Raw genomic sequence first — 24,235 nt, 5'->3', positions numbered from 1 at the left:
GGTTTTGTAGAGAAAAATCTGACTTCGAATAAATTATGAAGATCACACTCGGTTGGTTAACAGTTAAGGTAGATGCATATTAGGACAAATTAAGGTTCTGATGAATCCAATACGTCGATGTGATCAAATATGTTTATAGATCTTTATGAGTGCTAGGCATTGCAGTTTTCGGATGTTTCATTCGTCAGAACGCTAGTTCGTCCAAATACGCGTCTACTATAACCATAGTCCGATGTCAATTTTCGTGATGTGCGACGCTATGGTCGAGGTATTTCACGAAACGGCGTCGTTCAGATGCTTACGATATTTTATACGATATTATGGTACCATAAAGGCTCTAAGACAAGAATACGATAAGTCACATTTGCTATTTTCTATGGAGGAACAGTTTTAAAATTCAGGACGATACTTCGTGGATAAATAAAAATGTTACAATTCCTCGGGTCCCAGATGTGCGAAGCAAACATATTAAAGCGGAGGATAGAACGATAAAAAGTAAAATTTAAATATGTAGGTTTTTTTCAACGAGGACTGAAGAGCGACTGACATATGGGAGAAATTAACCAGAAACATCGTATCGTTATACGAGAGGGATATTAAATCGCGAAGATTAGTGGAATTATTGAAATATTGGAAAATATATATAAGGTATTAAGAGAATATAAGAATATTGAAATATTGATACAAATATATCGTTCTTTATTATAAGAAATTAAATTGTCCAGATTGAACAAATATTTTTTTATGCGATACTGCAAGACTTCAAAAACTTGTATTGAATAATGAGGACAGATCAGCGATATTATCAATATTATATTATAATAGAGAATCGAAAATAATGCCCGTTCAATTGGAGAAAAATGAAAGAAAGATAGTGTCCTTTTCTTAAAACATTTATCGACCGAAATATTCATTCTCATTGATATTCTATTTTAAATTTCGACGAAAAATCAAATAACTGGTCAATGACCTCTGATACGCAAATTTAATGAAACGCTCTTCACCAAGCGAGATCAGATAGAAAATTCTTCCGGACGATAAACACAGTAACTTTGACTAAATTACACATTCGTTGAATTTATTTGTGTAATGGACTTTTGTAATGTATCTATTATACTAATAGCTTGTTTATTATTACTCTACATTATTCTATTTCTTCTTAATTTAACAGTAACTTAGTTTATTTACATTTTTAAATAATATTGCATTTGTGCAACCTTTACATGTTATCTATCGCTTGTAATGAAGTAATAAAAATACCATGTATAAATATATAATAAAAATGTCGTACAATATTTGTTTCATTTTAATTACTATTTCGTCGATACCGAGGAGGATAAACATATTTTACAAAAATAAGTTACAGTCACGGTTTATATAAATTATAGCGAATGTTGTTAAAGTTTATAGGAAAGGAGTTATAGATATAGAGGTTCTCTTAACTTTCTCGTTCCACAATTGGAGTTCCAATTAATAACAAAAGCATACGTTTCATGTATAGCAGGTTCTGCTTTGTAACGAGGCAAAATCGATTGGTTTTATTGTAGAACCGATAAATTAGTCTTCTGTATAACTATAGTAAACTCGTTTATTTATACAATTGGTATCTTTTAAATAGAACTTCGCGAGAAAATTCAATGAGAAAACAATGACCAGCATTATAAAAAGTAAATCTATATATAAGAAATTCTTTTATTTCCTTACTTGTAAAATTTTCAATGAAAAACTCAACTAAACTAAACAGTAAATTCCATCATTCATAGAAAAATCCAATGAGAATTTACTAACTTTGTGAACATTTAAGTTTATGTAACTATAAAAAAAGAATCCTTTGTTTTTATAATTTGAAAATTCCCAATAAAATTTCAACAAATTATGTTCATTACTCTTTTCTTAATAACAGGCTGCTACATTTTTCTAATGGAAAAAGTTATATCACCTGATACGTTGAAAAATATATATACGTAATTACGTAACTATAATTTATTTTTCATTGCGTAACTGCAGTTAAATTTCTTGCCGTATTCTAGACTAATATCTGATATTATTTCTTGAGACATTGAAGCAATAATTAGCCCTAAGAAGGTTGAGGAGAAAAAAGAAACGCGATAAAATATCTCAGCGAGCTGGATCCAAAATGAAATCGTAGAAAAAGCGCGTATCAGCTCGCGCAAGGAACAATTACACGCGGAAAAAAGCAACGAACCTTTCACCGGTCTCTGTTTACCGAAACAAATTCGTTACGTTGGCTGCACTGGTTCACAAAACTATCTAAACACACGTAGAAATTTTGTATCGGTATATTATGTGTGTTAAATAAAATACTCGCATTGCAATCAGGCGGGACTATCACCATTGGTAATATTTGGAACTAATCTGAAAATATATAAAAATTATGAAATATTTAATACTAGTATACTTATACATATATTTCGCAAATACTACAAAACTATTTAAACAGTTTATCCATTATGTTAACAAACCTCGATATTCAGTGAACTATCTGTAACACTTATTATATGTTTAAGATCGCTATTCATGCTGTATGGACATTTTTTTGTGAGATATATGTACATTTTCAGACTGGTTTCAAATTTTACCAATACAATCATGGCGGTCGTGTCTCATTACAGCGGTAATTGAATTTTTTAATGTTTTATATAATACATACAGTATACAGAATGGCCCAAATTTATGGTAATTTATGGTGCAAATGGGATCAGGGATATTCTACGGCTCAAAATAAGACGAAAATAAAAAATAACAATATTGTGTTGGAGGTCTCGTTTTTGAGAAAATCAACTTTGACAATTTGTGCGGTATACGTGAATTTTACCAATTCTCAGTTGGACATGAATGGATAATTTACAAGAAGTTATTCAAAACGTGAAAATAAGTCGAAAATGAAGAATAAGAAATTCTATCGTTTAAGGTCTCGTTTTGGAGAAAATAAAATTTGAATATGTTAGTCAAAAACTAGCCCGCTACACGCGTACCAAACAAATTCTCAAACTTAATTTTCTCAAAAACAAAGCCTCCGACACAATTCTCGCTGTTTTTGATCTTCTTATTTTGTCTTATTTTGAGCCATGAAATCTTCCTGACTCCATTTGTACTATGAATTACGAATCACCCAAGTATAAGTTTTCTATCGTAAGTTTTCAAATACTTTCATGAACCACCGCATTCTGGAGTGTTCGATCTGCGCTTGATGCATTACATCGGATCTTCATGCTCCTTACAATATGTTTTCCTAATTGTTCCGTAACGATGAATGACGGATCGCTTTACCGTTACGGTTACACAACGTATACGCGGTTGTATACGTGGAAAGCAATCGTCCAAATGCATGTGCAAACAAAGCGACCGGGAAACGCGCGGGGGGAGGAAGAAAGCACACTCGTTGCACACCATGGAATGCGATGATTTGAAAAAAAAAGAATTCTTTCGCACGGTTTCAGCAATCAAATTCCAATGAGAATGCACTGGTATGGATAAAATGTGATGAAGCTTAATGAAAAAAGTTTCCTCAAAATAAAGGCAGAAACAATCTGAAAAACTTAGATTCACTTTAAATTTGGTAGACGTCAGTCTGTGATAAAATTTTTTAAATGAACTCTGTTATCGTTAGATTGGGCAATTAAAAGAAAATTATTTTACCTTACAATGATTTGCATATGTTTATGCAAATTTTTATAAATACAATTAAAGGAATAAAACCTAAACAAAGATTTGTTTTATTCTCTAAATGTTATAATGAATACTTTAGTTTGGTATTCATGTACAATATGTGCATTCTGTCCAATTTTATACATTTAAAATTGCCATAAATGCATGAACAGCTGCAGTCTAGTCACACGTATTTTTGCTTTCCACATGATTGCAGAGATTTATTGAGTAGTTCCCATTAAGTGACTACAAAAGGTATTTACACATAGCCCTATTTTCCAACGAAGCATTTATCGATCAGGTTCTTCATTCCATTTCCTGTCGAATATATAAAGTTTACAAATATGTAAAGTTCCTTCCAATTAGATCATTTATAATTAGTCCATTCACTGGAAATTTGAAAATACAAGAATATATAGAATGCACATAATATATGAAAATGTATGAAATATTCAATGTGAAATACTTATTCTAATATTTAATAGTTAAAACATACGTCTATTTAAGTTACATTTTCTTAATTAAATTCATAGAAGTATAAAAATATAAATATGTGATCTAATACTTATTTGATAACAAACAAGTTTAAATGTAAATTGAAATTATGTTAATGAAATAATAGTTATTAGTATTTTATATTAAATATTCATCTAAAGTCTAAAGGATAAATTCACCTACCACATGAAATTTTAAGAACTGAGTTAACTTATACAATATTTAATGGATATTTATGTGAATTTATAGTTTTGTGAACACAATTAACAAAATGGAACATAAGTAGAAACTCATTTCATTCTTCAAATATTTTACTCTGGATATATAATAATAAATTCTATATGACATGTAAATAACATGTAAATGCATAACATATAAATTTTATATAATTTTGCACATTTAGCACATCCACAGTATAACAATGTTTAATTACAATCTTATTAAAAAATAACGACTGTGCATTATTTTGTTACTTCAATCCTAATATAGTCTAAAAAAACAACCTCCAACATCCATTTATTATTTAAAAGCGTCCTTATATCTTTAAATCAATTATTAACCACATCATCTCAGCGTAGTTCTATAGTAATTTATTTTAGGAAAAATGAAAATATAAAATACGAAATGTACTCTCATTGACTTGAAACTCATTTCAAACCAGAAGAAATAAATATTTCCAACGTGACATCATTAAACGTTACTCCACATACAGTTTATTCACATCGTGCCGCTTTTCACGCAGACGAAACGTAAATCGATAATAAAGTGGCGAGAATCAGATAACAGGAATGTAAATAACGATGAATCGGTAACAGGTGCCTAACAATACGACTACGAGAGAGGAAAACTGTCAGAGTGGCACTTGTCCATATTAACAAACTGTCAGGCGAAACGAAATCGACGACGACCATCTGTTTCTGATATCCGTTAAAATTATCGTAAAGCACATACCTTACGTGTGATTAATATTCCATATGCTTCTTATGAAACAAATCACGCACTAAGAAAATTATGTTTCGTGTCAGCAAAAACGTATATAATGCTACTCTGAAGCTGAGGAACACATACGCGGCTGTCACCACTTAAAATTGTCATCACGATAGATTCGTTCGTTTACACTGCTGCCAACGTTTCAAATGTTACAATCTGGCAATGGTAAACGTTGCGTATCCGTCTTGATACACCACGAACGTAGGCGGGAATCTGTTTAATATTTCTGCCGCGAATTTCAAACATCATAAAATTCTAATATTTTAGTTCGTATGATTATAATTTTATCTAACATCATGTTATATGTTATGTATAATACGCTCGCTTTTAATTGAAAATGTTGTTCGTAATTGTTGATTATTAATCAATATTTAAATAATCTTTTGTTTATTTGTGATAAAACCTTTAAAATGATAAGACTATAAAATTAATTAGAAATTTAAAAATTGTTTTATTAAATTAGTTTTAGTTAATGTTATTTAAATAAATCCAAGTTTAGAAGTTAAAGAAAATTATTTATCTGAAGTTTAAAGATAGAAAATTGATCAATAATGAAGATTTTTGTTTAAACCAAAAGAACACGCAATAACTACGCATAGAGAATTCGTGATCGAAATGTAGCAAAAATATAAAAGTTATTTCAAACTTCAATTCCTTGTGTAAATATAATAAAAATTGAATGAATCTATGTTTTACATCGTTAACAAACTATATAATTGTTTATCATATTACATATTAGTTGGATACCAATATGTGAATCAGTTAAAAAGCAATATAAACGTATACGTACGCTCATCTTTGTTAAAATAAATCAAACGATATCAAATGTTTTGCATCGAATGTCATCAAATTACATCCTCTACACCGAATCATCCTTAATTGTGACGTCTGTACGTTTCTTATCCCTTCGAAGCCATCTTCGCACTCAACCAGTGACCTGTATAAAACGTAATCAAAAATTTAGAATTAATGTATAAAATTGAACTAATTGTATTAAAATGAAACAATAATTAAACTCAAATTCTGTCTTAAAAGCTTATAATACAAGCTATTAGCTTCTATTATTAAAACTAACACTTAGAATAAGTTTAAGAAACTATAGAATTTCGATATAACAATACTTAATAAAATATTAAATAAGGACGTATTACATATTATTATTAAACAAGCCTGAAAATAGCTGATAAAAGATAATAGAATACTAACAGAAGCATACGTAGTTGAAATTACCCACTTCAGAGAACATCACATCTTGACACCACGCTTTTCGACGGTACAGTGATGCTCCGCGCCAAAACTTTACTCAGTTGATTCCTGATTGGCTGAAGCGGAATGGCTTCTCTTTCATTCAAAGCTGTGCAGAAAATTGAAATATTGTATGCCGGGAATTTTGTTTGGGTCAATGAACTATTGGGTTGGCAACTAAGTGATTGCGAATTTTGTTATTAGGTGGTATCTTCCTTACGTCGATAATATTAATCGAATTCAGTTCAACGCTAATCTTTCTTTATCATCAATGGACAATTAAGTGTAATGAATGTAATGTTCCTCTTTTAATAAATAAAATAATACAAGTAATTAAGATCATAAATCAATTAAATTAATATTTTAGGATAGCCTTATATTACTACAGCAAATTTGTGCCAATATATAAAATTTATACTCCGCGCCTCGTTATGTAGAAAAAATAAATTTTATTTTACGAATACAACAAGTGAATTACCTTAAGAAAAATAAAAAAAACAATTATTTAAACAATTATTTAGGCAAACATTTAAAAAATGTACGCTAACAAATTTTTAGTGTAATATATTACAAAACAAATTTAAGTATAAGTTCCGTATAGGGATAAGTATTTCGCAAGGAGGGTATGAAATTTTTACGTCTCTTTACACGGACCAAATAGAGTCAGATGTCGACATTCTTGTTAACAGCTTAAATGAATTTATGTATAGTGTTGAGTGGCTCATGAACGGCCTCTTGTGTAGAATTTTACTCGAATTTAAATAAAGGTATCCTCACGAAATGCAATTTTTATTCCTCCGATGCAGATGATAACCAGTTGCGATCGGAATTATGCTTTTATATAATTAAGAAGCTTATTAAATTGTTAGCGAGATTATGACCGAATATGAACTGTTTTCTATAATCTGTAATGAAGTAATATTTTCTGAAGTATTGTAGAAATACAAAGTATGCTTCGTTTGCAATTATAGGGTGCTCTGTTTTATTATTTTTTAGTTTTATAAAAAACTATAACCTTAATTCAAACCAGTACTATACTGAATCGATAACATCACATGTGATACGAAAATGGTAAGGTGATCAGTCACCCTAAAATGTGTAACATGAACTGATTACATGTTACGTCTATTCTATAACTCGTCTGTGACTATATTACTAGTTTATTGAACGGTCGGTATTTCAGAATATGTTATACAAAGTCTCTTAAGATGCCGGATCTATTCTGTATCTCATCTATGGTTTTACATTTGTAAATAAAAATATTTGTTACTGATTGTTATGGATACACATATTTTATGCAATTTAAGACCATAAAGCACGTATTGACATCGTTACTGAAAAGAAAAAAAAATAATTGTTTAGAAATGTCGTTAAGAAAGTTTATGCACCCAAGGAATATATATAAGAAAATACCAGACTTCAAAAAACTTGTTTTGCTGTATCCAGAATTTCGTGATATTGCAATTGTTGTAAGCTACATATTTGAGCAATTGTTTACTATTATTATATATATCATCTCGTACATAAATATAATATATATTATCTATTTAATGAATTATATTATTATATTATAGAATTTAACCGGCAAGATAAAGATTGACTTTAAAAGAGAAGGTACTCTGCGAGTACTCACAGAGGTATTATTAAAACATGATTTTAATCTGCAAGTAAAAATACCTCCAAATAAATTAGTACCAACTCTGCCATTACGCTTAAATTACATTTTATGGATTGAAGATTTAATGAAACATGCTTCTTTCAATGAAATGAAGGAAGTAATTGGCATAGATATTGGTATATTGGAAATCAAGTTAAGAATAAAATTTTATATTAGAAAATTTCAGTGATAATAATCATCTTTTTATAGGTACTGGGGCAGTGTGTATTTATCCTCTATTATTTGCAAAAATGTATGGAAATCAAATGATCGCTACAGAAGTTGACAAAACAAGTATACAGACAGCTATTGAACATGTTAAAAATAATAATTTGGAAGACATAATAAAAGGCAAATTAATGACACATTATTTATCTTATAAAATATACACAAGTTTATATTTTTTACTTTAGAATATTCTTTTGCAGTATATAAAGTGGATGAAAGAACAATATTGAAAGAAATTATAAAAGAGGATAATGTGTATCACTTTACAATGTGTAATCCACCCTTTTTTGAAATAGAAGGATCATCAGAGAAAATTATAAAGCAATTACCACCAAGAAATGCACCAACTGGAAACGAAGTTGAACTTACAGTTCAAGGTGGTGAAAGAGCATTTATAATACAAATGATTGAAGAAAGTATGGAAATTAAAGAAAAGGCAAAAATTTACACCACTATGTTTGGTAGAAGAAGTAATTTACTATTCTTATTAAAATTTCTAAAGAAAAAAGGCATAGAAAACTCAACATGGACAGAGTTTTGTCAAGGTCACACAAAAAGGTGAATATATTTTTACAAACATTTTTTATTTTAAATTTTTTATTTTGTTATTTATGAATGTTATTTTTTAACAGATGGGGATTGGCTTGGTCATTTTTACCTAAAGATGTTATTAATTTGACAAATGCGCCTGTCATTCGAAAAAGTGGAGATTATATTGCAAAATTACTGAAAGAACAACGTCCGATGGAGATACAATTCCCAATGCGACATAAATTTGCTTCTTTTGACGACCTTGTTAATTTTTTGGAAGAAGCAATGGAAGAGTTACATGTAAGATTATATTTATATTTCCAACATGTTGTATTTATAATATTTTAGTTTTTGACATATTTTTCATTTTCATATAGATACAAATCAAAGAATTAAATTTGCCAATTGGTAACTTTAATGGTTGGTCGTGTCAACTAATTGCGGACAATGATACATGGTCGCATGCACGTAGAAAACGTCGATTAGCTCAAAGGTTAATGAATCAATCTGTGAACCATGACACAGGACAAACATCTGTAATAAATGATATTACAGAAAACGATACAGAAAAATTAATAAAGAATAACTCGGGAGATATCGTGAGAAAGAACGAACCTTTGTTAATATGTAACTTTTTTGCTGAAGTGATAGAACATGAAGAACCTGAAAATGATGAAGTAAAAATATCTATGATCTTTGAAAAAGGAATTGGTGGCAAGGTTGCTTTAGAAACGTTTCGACAGTATTTAATAAACAAATTAGATGTTAGAGAATATTTTCAGAAGCAGCATGAAAGACCGAATAAAAGGAAGAGAAAACGATTAGAAACAAGTAAAATCGAAATAAATTCAGAACAAGTCGAAAACTTGCACAAGAATGATACGGAATCTGTTTAAGATGTCAATTTATGTTCTATACAAAATGATTTATTTCATACGCAAATTTTATGAAATTATATAACAGGTAACATATGTATGAAGTATTTAACTTTATTCATAATGAATAATCCTTATTAACTAGCATTCTTTATCGTACATTTTGGCTAACAAGTGCAGTATAATTCCATATTAATTCATATTATAAAGTATACAAACTCGTTCAACAGAAACGATTAGAAATTTTTCATTTATTCGCCTTTCGCTATTATTATCGACGTTACTATTATAAACATAACAAACTCAAAACAAAATTTTTTGTTTCATTTAAAACAAATGTCAACAAATTATAGGTATTATTTCTCAACTTAATTTTTATGGTAATATGATAAAATTTTAACATAGCATATTTCTAACATTCGTTTTAGCGAATGCTATTTGATAAAGATATATGCTCGGTAACAGATAATTCTCAGTGTTTATAACTCTAGAACTAACTGCAGTATTTCTAATTGTAATTAGGAAATTGACGCTACTTCTATAATATGTTGATTAATGAGTCGTTTTTTGATAACTGTTATTAATGATCATGAAATATAACAGCACACTTGTCATTATACCATGCTTTTCCTGCCACCACCATATTTTTTAAAAACATTTTTCCTTCCCATATAACAGGAAATTTGTTTAGATTCAAAATTATTTTCAGATTTAAATCCTCATGTAAGATGATAAAAATAACGATAAAACAACGATGATAAAAAGATGAAAGGAAGCTTTTCATGTGATGCATACAGTATAAAAACAATTAACAAAACTAAACGAATTTGTCTTGTTGAATACGATACAGATACGGTTCCTCGTTGATTTTCATGTGATATCAGTTTTACCTATAGCATTTATATTGAACTCAACAAGATTCACCTCAAATTAATAGTATCTAAAGATAAAAGAACAATTATATGACTTCATTATGTATTGAGTTCAATGATAACAACTAAAGTGGGAAAGTGACAGCAATGCCTAAATGGAACAAAATAATGATTTCAAATATGTAGTAATAAAATAACCTATCGAAAGTGTAGGAAAAAACAATTGACTTATATTCTACGATAATAAAGTCCATTATTTGTTTTACAAATAATTATCGTAGCATTTTAATTTTACTGGTACAATGCATTTCCTTCGAGTTTCAGCAGCAATTGTGCAATACGCTGGAACAAATATTAGTTTACTATTTCGTCAATCGATAGAAGAGTAACGTATGCAATATCCATAACTTTTATCGTTATGATATAAAATTAATTGAGCCTTTTGAAAAACGCGACAATATTAGGCGACACAGATATTTATTTATATTTTTATCAAATCATACTCTCTTTTTATCTGTCCAATAATTTGTGAAATTCATACATCAAATTACGAATAGATTTGGATAAGCAAGTGCTAAGGCAATAAATTTTTTCATTTAGAATTATTTACATACGTGAAGAATCAATTTTTTTCGTGTATGTATTATATGCAGTTATAAGTCAGTCAAATAAATTCTGTAGCCTGGTGTATTGTAGTTGAGCATCGCGAGCCATTAGGAAATCTAACTCTTTCGAAATGTTTCACCTATGCTGTTGATCGCCACACTATAAAAGTTCGATTCCGATAGCACTTTATAAACGTATATACGATACATCAAATAACGATCCTTATCTCGAGCAAACACTTCCCATTTTCATTTTATCCCAATCAGTTATACATGCCGTACTCGCGTTACTCTTAAAAAAAGATCGGACGCGGGCAGGGAAAGACTAGGATTCAGAAAAAACTACTAAGTATCATCATTAGCGGTTTAAAGCGAGCTCAGCTCTCTGCTACTATTGGCTCTAACACTGTTTTGTTTTCCTCCAACTTGTTCAGTTCTTTCTGTGCTTCCGCTTTCTTTTCTATTTTCTTATTCTCTTTCTCGTCCTTTTTATTCTCTTTATCTTCTTTTTTGCTTTCTTTTTCGTTCTTTTTATTCTCTTTCTCCTCTTTCTTATTATTGTCTTTTTCTTCTTTCTTATTCTCCTTCTCGTTTTTCTTGTTTCCATTTTGAAGCGCCTTTATCTCCCTGTCAGGTGTTTGTTCTTTCTGTCGTTTCTCTATTTCCGCTTTAAAATTCTCAATATCCTGTTGGCTGATTTGAACAAATAGAATACCATTGATTACATTCAACATATCAAGTACGGATCCCATACTGGGCGGTTGCACCTGAATCGGTGGTAGGCTTACACCGGATTTCCCGGTATAAATTTCGTTCATCTTTTTCTGTAGAACTACGGCCTGTTGCGTTAAATGTCTCAAACAGTCGCTACTCTCTTTGGTTTTTTCATGATCCTCGCCTAACTGTTGCTTATAAATAGCGTAGGTTTCCTTCTCGTTATTTAAAGCCGCTCGAAAATCACCCATACAAGATTGAGTTCTTGCGACAAGATGATAAGAAACAGCAACTTTCAAAGATCGTGGCCCGTGATATCGAAGGTTTAGAGCCAAAGCATGCTCCAAAAATCGGAGCGACAATTCATATTCTCCGACAGCATGAAGAATCAATGAAATATTGCTCTAAACAAACAATTAACGTTGGTCAAGGTTAAAGGTATTAAAGCTTTAGAATTTTTAGTATTCGCATAGATACTCACGTCAAGAAGTGCTACTTCTGGGTGGTCTTCGCCACAAACTAGTAAGGCTAAATAACGTGCTCTATATAATAACCTAAGTGACACAGAGACTTGGCCATTGGCAAAAGAATATAGGGCTAGACGGATCTGTTGACAAATAGAAAAATAATATTAGAATAATTGCAATTATTACATATATTTAATCATTAATTAAGTGCGTTTACTTTATACCTACATATTCAATAATAGTATATGGATGATCTATACCGTTGACTCTTTCTGACATAAGGACTGCCTTTTGTTGAGTGGCAAGAGCTTCTCCATGCTCACCCATTATGTAATTCAATCGCGCAAGCATTCTAAGACACTGTGCAATTTCGGGATGCATTGCACCATATACATTATTCAATAAATTGAGTGCCTCGCTAATCAGTTCATATCCATCTTTCAAATAACCTTGTTGAATTTTGCTTTGTCCAGTTGTATAGAAATTATATGCATCACTAGCCTAAATGAAGTAATAGAATAATTTCTAATAACTTATTATGAAAATGTCTATATGACTTGTTTTTTGTATCCTAAATGCATTACTTACTCTAGGATTGATATGCTTCACAACAGGGAATATATTAAGTATATCTTCTTCGAAGAACGTGACTCTGTTCTTATTCTCGAAGTTATATTCACGTAACAAAATTTGAATACCAGTCTTTATACAGAAATTACGAAGCAATGAAATTTTCTGAAGGTGAAAATGTTCTATCGTGGCATCCAACGATTCCGGACATGGTGCTTCCCAATCATAATAACTCTTCAAATCTGCTTTAATTTGTTGCCAAAGAGATTTAGGCGTTAAGGAAGCCCATTCCACTTCAGACTGTTGTGGACCGTTATTTCTACCTTTTCTTTTATTCCGTCGTTTGGCAGTTTTACTTTGAAGCTGAAACCGACAATTATATAAACTTTTATGTAGAAAATTATTTCGACTATTGATATTATTTAATTGATAAATGAATGTTGCCATACCTCTTCTAGATTTTGTTGTGGATGAATGATTTGTGCAGAAGAGAATAAGCAATTTAAGAAATGACTAATAGCTGCAGAAAGACTCATTAATTCTGTACCCTAAAAAAAGTATTAGGTTCTTACGTTTATAAAATTTAAAATAACCACTTTAATTTCAATTTTAATAAATATACCTGCATATAAAATGTAAAAATGTGTTTCGCCGAGCGTAAAATAAGTTCCGAAACAGCAATACGTTTCAGATATTGCAGTTGTGGAACAGTAGATAACATGTCTGCTAATTTACCAAGGTATCGTACGTTGATGCCTTTACCATGTAAAGCTTCTACCAATATGCTGCCATCCATTGCAGCAGCTGTATGATCTAAGCATTCTCGTATCTGTAATAAAAAAATTGAACTAAATATATATTTTTTGTATACAAAATTGTATCGATGCATTAAATATAAAAGTATTCTATATCAAAACATACAAAAGTGGGTATTTGTACGGTAAGTAAAAAGTCGGCCGCATCTTGCACCAATTGTCTTTGTTTTTTTAAAGCAGGCCCATCTGGATCTGGATGTTTAACACCCGGAGAAAATACATCTGGGTTAAACCTGACATCAAATTCGGCTTCCCGTAGGCTACCAACTGCTGCTGCTGCACTGCGAACTACTTCTTTTGTACTTTCTTCCACTTAAAAAAAAAGATTTAAATGAAGAATTGAAGTAAAACATTATAAATAAAAAAGAATAATTAAGTTACATACACTCTTGCTTCTCTCCACCAGTGATAGAGTCAGTTATACTTTCCACGATCTTTTTGGCTTCATCCGTTTCTATTAGAGTATGAGAAGAATCTTCTTTGTTACTATCCACTGCAACGACATTCAATTCTTCCTTTTTATCTTCCTAAAATTAATACAATGCCAAATAATAACAATGTTTGAAACTAATATTTACTATAAAGTTTGAAAAATTTTGTTTACTTTAATAGTGGTTTCATTTTCCTTCTGTACTTTTCTTACAGATGTAAGTTGTTGTAGATGAAAAGCGACGTGTTTAATAAATTGCACGTATCTAGCTTCAACAAAGGAGTCAATCAATTCCTGACGAAGACAGGCTAATTTATGCTTGTGCTCAATTGGAAAACCTAAAGCTCTAGCTTCTTTACTCAGTTCAACACCTTCCACTACAAAAATCAGAATAAAAGTTTAACAATAATAATAGCAGTAATTAATTCTGAACTTTTCGTTAGTTATATAAACTTACATTTAAGAAAATTGACATCAGGAGGGAAAGTTCGTAATAAATCCAACACATAATGTCGAGAGTCATTTCCGATTATACCTTTGCATTCTACACTGCTGCAAAGTTCAACCTCCTCCCCAACATCATTGATAACTTTATGAGGAAGAATTTTTAATAGTTGACCAGTTTTGTTCAACTATAAAACATAATACACATGTGATATAAAGTTCTAGATAAATACTCTTCAGAAATTACAAAAAAGCATTATTGTAAACTAACCAATTCAAGATACTTTGGATGCGAGATAACCGTTTTCCCAAAATCTATAGAACCATAAACAACAGATTGCTCCTGCTCGCGTTCCAAGATTCCAGGGATGATTGACTGAGCGGTGACACGATATCCTCTATGCAGAGGAATACGAGTGATTACCACGAAAACTTAACATCCTTTCGATCGAGATGTAAGTTGCGATAGAATACTGAACAAGTATGTACAAATGATCCGCTACAAAATATCCACGTCGTACAAATAATGTGATGAAAGGAATGCGTGTGTCTAATTTCCTACAAACCTGTAATCGATTACAACGGTACCAAGCGTATAAGGGCCGGGTAGATCAATAGCAGCATATACTCTAAGACCTTGTAAATCGTTTTTAGGCGCGACGAAAGCAGCTGCATCGCCGCCAAGCTCTTTGTAATGATCCCTGACATCGAATCCAAGAGAGAAGAAAATATTGTTCCAAATAAACATTTGCATCTTTGCCTCCTCACCAGGGTTTATTGCCATTACGTTACCGTCTATCACGGCTACTGCACCTCGAGTAGCAGCAGTGACAAAATCACTATGAACCTAAACACGTCATTCATGAAACTCAATTCGTATTACTGGAACAACGTATCGAAATGCAATTAATATGTCAAGTTTTGACATACTTTAAAGACAGCACGTTCTCTAAGTAGTCTTTCAGGCAAGTTCTTACGAGGTAACTCTCTCGTTGTTTGCAACTCCTCGTTCCAATCTCGAGTTTGACCGGGAATATGTTCTTCGTACCCCAACTTAGAAGAGAAAGCTGTATGCAAATAAATAAGATGAATGATTAAACATAGAATCGTGTGTACTTGTGATGCAACACAATTGACACCTTAACTAGCCAATTAATTTAAAGTCAGTAGAAGTAATAATAGTAAAACATATATCTTGTAATGAAAAAATCTAATTCAAGTATTGCACGTTATACGTATGTATGACTAATACAGCATTTAATATGAAAGAGTTTTATTAATTTGTATAAAACGAAACATACTATCTTCAGCGCGTATTGCATCGATTGTATGTTCAATTTGAGGCGCACACCAGGCATAAAGTTGATAAGGTGCGGCTACTCGTTCAAATGGATGTCTCTGCGTTCTTCGTCTTTGCATAGCAGTGAAACCACGTTTAAAAGCCGGACTGAGCTGGTTCAGTAGTTCAATTAAACTATGACACAAATGACTCGGAGTTGCTGGTTTCGGATTAAATACTTCCTTTGTCGATTGATTGAGGAAGAAACCTCTGACACATGCAGTCAAATAATATTGCTTGTCTTCTAACGTTACCACATGTAGATATAATAAATCACCGTGAAGCTTTCTGTGACCGGGTGGTGGATTCCACCCAGATGTTGTTAATACCTACAATAAATAAATTAATAAATTAAATATTTATATTAATAATAAATTAGACGAAGTAAATAATTTATTTATAGATATGTTATATCAGTTACTTTTAAACAAGGAGGGCATTTTTGTTCTTTGGCTTGAGGTTGTAGAGGTAGTAATGGCCTGTCTTTACAGCCAGGTATAATATAATCAGGTGGAGTACAATCAACCGAATCTGCTCTGCTCTTCTTCTTCTCAAGGATGTCGCCATTAGTAACCACATTTAAAAACGATAAACTACTACATTCGACGCCATTGTAAGCATCCGCAGGATCCACAGATTTTAATAAATCTCGCACGTGCCTGACATGTATACGAGCTTCTCGCATTGTATATGGTTCTTCCACAACTTTAATAATGGAACCTTCTTTTAGGCCTTCAATATTCTTCAGCTCAGCAAAGTTATCCAGTGTGTTACCATCGAATTGAAGGGAAAAACATGTGCGATGGCAGGTGTCCTCGCGATCCATGAGTAATTGATGGATTTCCTAAAAGATAATAAAATTTATTAACTTGTTTTTTATTAATTGTTGTCATAGGAAAAGAAATTCTTGAATGGATAATTAGTTACCTGAACCAACTCCATACTGGAAACTTGGATATCAAAGGGCTCAGCATTTGGACAGATGATCTTAACAGTGAATCCCATATCCTGAATGAGAAGGATTTCTTGCTCGCTTCCAGCATCCTTATCACTATCTTCTTTCTCGCTTTTGTCATTCTTCTTATTCTTGTCTTCTTCTTTCTCCTTCTCTTTTTCGTTCCCTTTCTCTTTCGTAGCTTCGACTTCGCCCTTTTCAACGACATTCTTCGCAGTCGTGCTCACATTTCCGGTTTCCTCCACAACTTCCTTTAGATCTAAACATACAATCCACGAATTAATAAATTTTTATTCAAACATTGGAGTTTATAAAAAAAGTATATCAAATGAAGCAAATGAACAATTTTTACTAATCGAGGATATATTAAACATTAAATATAAATCAAATATCAAGAATAAATAAAATAGCAACAATTTTGCTTTTAGCTTATGTAACATATACCAGAGCTATGAGTATCTTACTGATTGATAGTTGATTAAATATGGGAACGTTTGCATCTTTTTTATTTATATATATTATCCCCGAAAGTTAATTTGCGATTTTATCGTAAATTTACAGTATTTGCTAAGTACTACTTTACTAAAGAAATATCTATAGAATTATATCAGACTTATTTACATGGTTATTTTACAGAATTATGATTATTTATGCAATTATTTTATCGAACGATTTTCAAGAATCAGTGAAATTATAAAACAAGCAAAATAATAACTAACAATATGACAATAAAATAATTTATTTCAAATATTATATTATCAATTTCATAGTGGCTTCACCGAATAATTCTCAAGAACCAAAAAAATAATAAAACAAGTAAAAATAATAACAAACGTTTTACCTTATTAATTTTGATAATATGTTAGATGAAACGTAATATTTTCTTTTCTTTTAAAATGGATATTAACGATCTATGTTTCAATGTAGACAACGGTGACAACGATACGAATAACCGAGTCCACGCGTTATTTCCATGGAAACAAGGCGCATTTTCGACTAGATACGACGGTGGATATCCGTGGGGCTGCCACTTGCATTCACCAATGTACTTATAAATAAACGGCAATGTAAATAGTCTGCACTCAAATGCCGTACTAATTTTATCGATACTATGTTTGCAATATACATCCATTTCTGGCATACGCCGATGTTAGGCAGTTATAATATTAATTACAATTTACAGAGAGTGTGGCTTGCTTATCAGTGACTACTGTAACCCTACGATGATGGCACGTCTAAAATACTCTAACATGTTTCAAATAATTTGGATCTGTGAAACCTTGATCTTTACTGGCCTTCGCTCTGTAATGATCTGCATATAATTCGGTAACAACTGAACGTGTGCATGAATAAGTTAAGAGACTATGCAGAATCAAATTTTAATTGATAAAATATTGAACTTTGATGTCTTTCTAGAATGATACTTTGATGATGATTAGAATACGGATTTATATGCATGTATGAGAAGTTTGAAGACTCAAAAATACAGAGAATACACGCATTGAAATGTGCGCTCATGCACATCGTTCTTTAAAAAGATGTAATTTTCCTCTATATTTTCTACAATTAATGTTTAAAATTTCATATACCTTGAGATATACTTCATATACCTAGTAAAGCTACAATGTAAGAATTTTATGTGAAAGATAATGTAAAATGATATATATGACTCTTCATAAGGACATTTTTTAGAGCTTCATGAATGAAAAAAAATATGCATAAATGTATAAAACATCTAAAGTAGGAAACTTGTCATAAAATTAAATACATGAGACAAATCGCTAGTTATATTCATAAAAATATAAAATTGCATAAAAGTTTTACGATTAAAAGTGCAAGACAAATAAAAATAACAATCGTAAACCAAGACTTTTTTCATAATCGAAGAGCTGAAAAATAAATTATTATTATTATTATAAAATCGCATAAAAATCCACTATCTACTGATGCTTACAGATCAGAATAATTGCAAAAATAAACAATATATTACATATTTATACAGGGTGGTTGGTAATTGGTGGTACAAGCGGAAAGGGGGTGATTCTAGGCGAAAAAAGAAGTCGAAAATATAGAATAAAAATTTACCACGTCTCGTTATAACGGATCTCACTGTAGATCGTTGTCTCGATGGAAAAATTAAAAAAAAAATTTTTTTTAATTTTTATTCTACATTTTCGACTTCTTTTTTCGCGCAGAATCACCCCCTTTCCGCTTGTACTGCCAGTTACGAACCACCCTGTATATGTATATGTTACAATATATTGTAATAATATACATAGATATTAAATATTAGTAATAATTTTTTTTAAATAAGATCAGTATATTGATAGTATAAAAATTATTAGATAAATGAATGGAGAAGGAAAAAAAAAAACAAACAGAATTGAAATAAGTATTTATTTGTCTGTGCATAATAGGTATTGTGTGTGATAAATGGATAAAGTTGAATTGAAATTCTATTTTAATGTTTGATTAGATTATCGTTTTTTCTGTATGGATTGCCTGTGCATTACTCTACGCGGAAAATTTTTTTATGTACTTAATCTCTTAAGCAGATATTATTAATCTAATAATGATTTCTATATATTATATAGCTACTATTTCTAATATATTGCCTTTTCTCAAATTATTGTTTTAATATGAAACCAAACGTTTTTCTTTCGTTGAAATTACAGTCCAAAAGATGGAAATTGAATTTAAAATATATATGTGTTGATGCAATAAATGATTATAAATATCTTTTTAAATTCCACTTTCGTACATACAAATTTTGTTAAAAAGAGGAACAAAAATAAAAATATTATAAATATTACAATTTTAAATAAATATTTCAGTACTCGCATATTTTAAAATAAATAAACGTTGAATATTTATTACGAATTTAGGAATTATGTAACGTAATAACTGAATCAAAAAGATTTAATAAAAATGATATGTATAAGGCTAAAATTATGTTTTCAAGTACTTATATCCATTCATGCTGGTCTATTTGAAGCAGTTATCAATTTTTCATCGAGTTATCTTCAATCAAAATCTTATTAATCTTAGAGGGCGTTCATCTATGATTGTCAAGATCGAAAGAAAATCAAAAGCGAACAATCTTCGGAATATGTAGCTGCAGTATTTCTTTATGCATATAATGATTTCCTCTGACACGTTGAGCGGCACGAAGGTCATTGGTGATATACGATACCATGTACGTAAATTTTTTAGAATGATTAAAATAAGATAAATTTCGCTGAATAAAAAATTTATTTACATTTTTTATTTATTTTGATTTAGATAATATCAGAAAAAATGTGCAAATAGAATATAATATTTTGGAAAAATTAAGTGTTGTGGTATAGTTTATAAATAATAAACATATCTATATATAATAAAATTATATATTATAAAGAATATATAAATTCTCGTAGCAATCAACGTGTTAAACTATCTTTATCGATAATTTTGCAAGCAAATAATTTCAATGCTATATGGAAATTATACACATGATAACATTTATTTTTGCAACAAGGTTAACATGAAATTTCTATGAGGAATTGTACGAATCTTGTTCTACAGCAATATTTAATAAATGAACTGTTTTATAGTTATAACGATATGTACAACACCATATTTTTATCAGATTTATTCTAACACATTTCTTATCGTGAAAATTAAATCGTTCGATTGCATCGTCTTATGAATATATGTATTCATGTACTATCAAGTTACAGCAATTTATCTTAGACACCGATTGCTTTATCGCATTCTTATCATACATTTTACTGGTTTGTACGAAAACGATCCTCCTTTTTTGGATTTCTCTATTACTAAGAAAGAAGATAAAAAATTTAGCCGTGAGAAAGATTCGGAGATAAAAAAATGAAAACGTGAAAAAGATAAGTCTTTCTCAAAACGATCTTGTATCTCTTATCTTGCTTAAGAGATTCTTCTAAAATTCTATCTTTTAAAAACTAAGAAAAATCAAGCAATAATAAAAAGTTGTGAAAGTAAAAGAATTCATATTATTTGATGGCAAAAAATAATTTAACCTATCATATAAAGTTATTACATACATTTAACTTATTATATAAAAACGAAATGATAGAAGCAGAAAACATATTCATACATCTTAATTTAATAGTTTTTAACGATAAAAAGATGAATATAATATCATGGAACTGTCTTTATATTCATTAATAAAGAAAAAGATTGATAATATTATTAATGAATAAGAAGATTCGAAAATCAATTGGAAATAAGATCGATCAAAGCAGAATAGCGATCTGTTGACAATAGACGAGTTACAATCGCAGCCATTTGAATCGATATGTAAACATCGAACTCGACAAGTACTAACCATTGACTTACACATACCAGAAGATATAATATTTTTCGTTTCGTTATTACAATCAGAAAAACTTGACAAGTTTCGAAACCATTTACGAAGCGATTATACATAAATAGGTTGATAAGAATCTCTACAAATCTTAAACTTTAATACATATTCAAAACAACTAGCTTCGACATAAGAAATACCATAGATAACGGAAACAATGAATCGTTTTACCAAACTTAACAAACAATCCCGTAACATAATCAATAATTCTATATTTTTCGTACATAAACGATAAAAGAGGCTTTGTCAAAAGATATTTCAATAACAGAATTTTTCATAAGATGTAAAAATTCTTACATAACCATTTTACGACATGTTTAAGAAAATACAAGTAATCGATAACCTGTTCATGTTCATGTAATTGTTAAATGTGCATATATATATATATATATATATATATATATATATATATATATATATATATATATACATATACATATACATATAGTCAAAAATATACACGTACAGAAATTTTTAATGAATATATTATGTGCATTATATGGAACTAAAATTTCGTTAACACTGTAAACAGGCAAGACTATCGATATTATATCGGTAAACTTTGAAACCAATTTGAAAATGGATATGAAGGTTACAAGATATTTATTGGAAGCATACACTTCGTGAAGATCACCAAAATATTTGAAGTCGGTTATTTACTATATTAATAAGCCACAATATTTTGTGCGACTACCTTTAGCACTAATTATATGTTTAAGACTACTATTTATGCCGCGTGCGTGTATATATATATATATATATATATATATATATATAGTGAGAGACGATTATTGTAATGTAATATTGTAAATGTAATTTAAGAAATTCCCAAATTGTACGAGATATTTGTTAAAACATCATTTTAGTGTATCAGAAACCAAAGACGTAAGGGAAACAACGTCAGAAGGAATACCGATAACCCCTGCTATCGATAATTCTTCGTAATTCACTATTGTTCTTTCAAAACACGTGACCCTTTATAAAACTATCACTGTCCTAGCATCGTTTAAATTTAGCCCTTTTTACTTTTATTATTCCTTTCATTTCATTCAAAAAAATAGAGAAAACGTATTTTAATTACAGAAGAAATCATCAAGTACAAAATATTATAGTTAAATTGACATATAGTTATATCAAATATATTTTGCAATGCATCTACAAAAAAAATTAAAATAGAATAAATTTCACAATAAAGGTATTTCGTTAAATAGTATTTGAACATTTCAGACACATTTTTCATAATTTAAAATTTCTTCGTTTCTACGCCTATGTGCGAGAGGTCATTAACATGCACGTGTTTTCCTTCGGTTCTTTTTTTCACGAAATGAGTTCTAAAACAAGAGCAAATTAACAGAAAGGGTCTAGCGTCAATCGACAGTGATGAATAATACGTCTCTAGAAAATTTATAGCTCTTTCTCAAAATAAACGTATTCACTTTTCATTGACCATTAGAGTTTAAAAATGAGCTTAAACATGTACCATAAGGTCATTTAAACTGAACTACCATTAACGAGAAAAGAGAGACAATTGTGCAATATAATTTACATAATTCTCATTGTTCCTAAATATCCTCTGCCTAGTACAAACCAATAATAACTATGTATATATGACGAAAATATGAATATCACTAAATGAAAGATTATCTTAATCTGATGATCAATAATCATTAAATTAGGTATATTTGTGCATTTAAGGGAAATTCAAATAAGTAAAAATACTCAGAACGCAATAAACTATACAAAACTATACAAAATAGCAAAAAATTACTAGAACATTGCTAAGTATAAGTGTCACAATACTTATAAATAAATTTCTATTTAGATTCTATTCTTTCAGTACACAAAAATACTTATCTGTTCAGCAGTTTAGTAGTTATTTAACATTTACAGACATAACAGGATAATAATAGAAAATAATAATAACAAGCTAGCGAACGACGTTTTACGAGTGTGAAAATTTTGAAATAAAGAGAGATGTATTGAAATGAATTAAACAGGGCAGGTAACATGGTTTCATCATCCAGAGAGAAACTAATCACGTGCTACAAGCAAATATCCTTAATACAAATAATGTATTTCTATCTCAACACCAACGGAAAATGCGGAAAGTAAGGAAAGGTTAAATGGAGACTGTACATCGATTGAAAGGTGCATCTTCGAAGCATGTCAAACGATACATTTATGCGTTCATGTATAATTGCTTGCAAAATGAGGGGCAAGGGTTACGACTAATTATGAGAAAAACGAAATCATTATCTCTTGGTAATAATAGGGCCGACAAAAGGAATAAGATTCGTCTGCTAGTTTATGTCGTGTCTTCTGCTAGTTTTTCTCTCGTAAAAGTTATGTGTGGCTCACATGACCCTGCAATACATAGATTCGCGCAATTCGCGCGTTACATAACACAGAAGGCCCGGCTTTTGACTGAAGCGGCATCGTTAAAAACGCACATTAAAACGGATAGAACATGGTAACCTGATCGAATCATTATATAACATGATCGGCCGTACCCTGCTTAACCATGAGAAATAAGAAAATTGATGGTCGCCGGTTCTAAAATCATGAGTATACTAACCAGTACTGGCTCCTTTCTCATTGCCATTGAGCAGAGGGATTTTCATACTCCCATTTTCCGTGGTGGTCTCTATTTGTGTGACCAATGTCATTTTTCTTTGACAATTTTTATCAAGCTTTCACACGACTCTAGAAACAGGCACGTGCTTATTATTCACAATAACACGCGCGCACACTTCGTTGAAATTATACCGTAAAAACGACGTCCGACTCTTTTCACAAGGCAGCACACTAACTCTGAGGCACACCGAGCCGCTTTTCTGTATTGCACGTGCGTTTCGAACGAAGTACAAAGTCTAATACACACGATTGGTTGCCTTGTCTAGCGGTTTATCGAATCACCTCCTCTGATTGGTGCTTCTCGTCACGTGATCCA

At 30.5% G+C, this 24,235-nt stretch overlaps 3 protein-coding genes and 1 long non-coding RNA gene across 6 annotated transcripts in view; 2 read left to right on the top strand and 2 right to left on the bottom strand.

Annotated features, from left to right (window-relative positions):
* Positions 1-6,021, bottom strand: part of LOC117209200 (ecotropic viral integration site 5 ortholog) — a 30,655-nt gene extending 24,634 nt beyond the window's left edge. The window contains exon 1 of one of the 2 annotated variants that reach the window (XM_033450910.1): positions 5,945-6,021. The gene's annotated coding sequence lies outside the window, so the exon portion shown is untranslated. Of the gene's footprint in view, positions 1-5,115; positions 5,359-5,944 lie in introns of those variants that run through there. The other variant, XM_033450909.1, reaches the window with a different exon arrangement.
* A 1,571-nt stretch (positions 6,022-7,592) lies between these two features.
* LOC117209209 (U6 small nuclear RNA (adenine-(43)-N(6))-methyltransferase) lies at positions 7,593-10,834 on the top strand. Of its 2 annotated transcripts, XR_004487875.1 has the most exons (7): positions 7,593-7,868; positions 7,974-8,193; positions 8,267-8,407; positions 8,485-8,842; positions 8,917-9,115; positions 9,193-9,778; positions 10,400-10,834. XR_004487875.1 is itself a non-coding variant. In XM_033450922.1 (6 exons), the coding sequence occupies exons 1-6, from the start codon at positions 7,695-7,697 to the stop codon at positions 9,709-9,711; spliced, it is 1,611 nt and encodes a 536-aa protein (XP_033306813.1). In that variant the 5' UTR covers positions 7,593-7,694; the 3' UTR covers positions 9,712-10,307. The 2 variants fall into 2 exon arrangements, 1 of the variants encoding a protein (XP_033306813.1); XM_033450922.1 differs by lacking the exon at positions 10,400-10,834 and having other exon boundaries at positions 9,193-10,307.
* On the bottom strand, positions 10,268-24,140 carry LOC117209206 (clustered mitochondria protein homolog). The gene is given in 17 exon segments (XM_033450919.1): positions 10,268-12,285; positions 12,363-12,488; positions 12,577-12,849; positions 12,937-13,356; positions 13,359-13,466; positions 13,541-13,747; positions 13,840-14,045; positions 14,119-14,260; positions 14,338-14,540; positions 14,621-14,795; positions 14,879-15,005; positions 15,174-15,454; positions 15,538-15,674; positions 15,909-16,275; positions 16,368-16,790; positions 16,874-17,160; positions 23,861-24,140. Coding segments are annotated over 17 exon segments (4,314 nt in total). The 5' UTR covers positions 23,952-24,140; the 3' UTR covers positions 10,268-11,544.
* On the top strand, positions 17,680-20,198 carry LOC117209214. The gene is made up of 3 exons (XR_004487876.1): positions 17,680-18,227; positions 19,950-20,097; positions 20,184-20,198. It is a non-coding gene; the product is annotated as an uncharacterized LOC117209214 (long non-coding RNA).
* Positions 24,141-24,235: the final 95 nt, after the last annotated feature.

Source organism: Bombus bifarius, unplaced genomic scaffold, assembly GCF_011952205.1.
Source record: "Bombus bifarius isolate JDL3187 unplaced genomic scaffold, Bbif_JDL3187 scf7180000008166, whole genome shotgun sequence".
NCBI lineage: Eukaryota > Metazoa > Arthropoda > Insecta > Hymenoptera > Apidae > Bombus > Bombus bifarius.
This window is presented reverse-complemented; position numbering and strand designations above follow the sequence as displayed.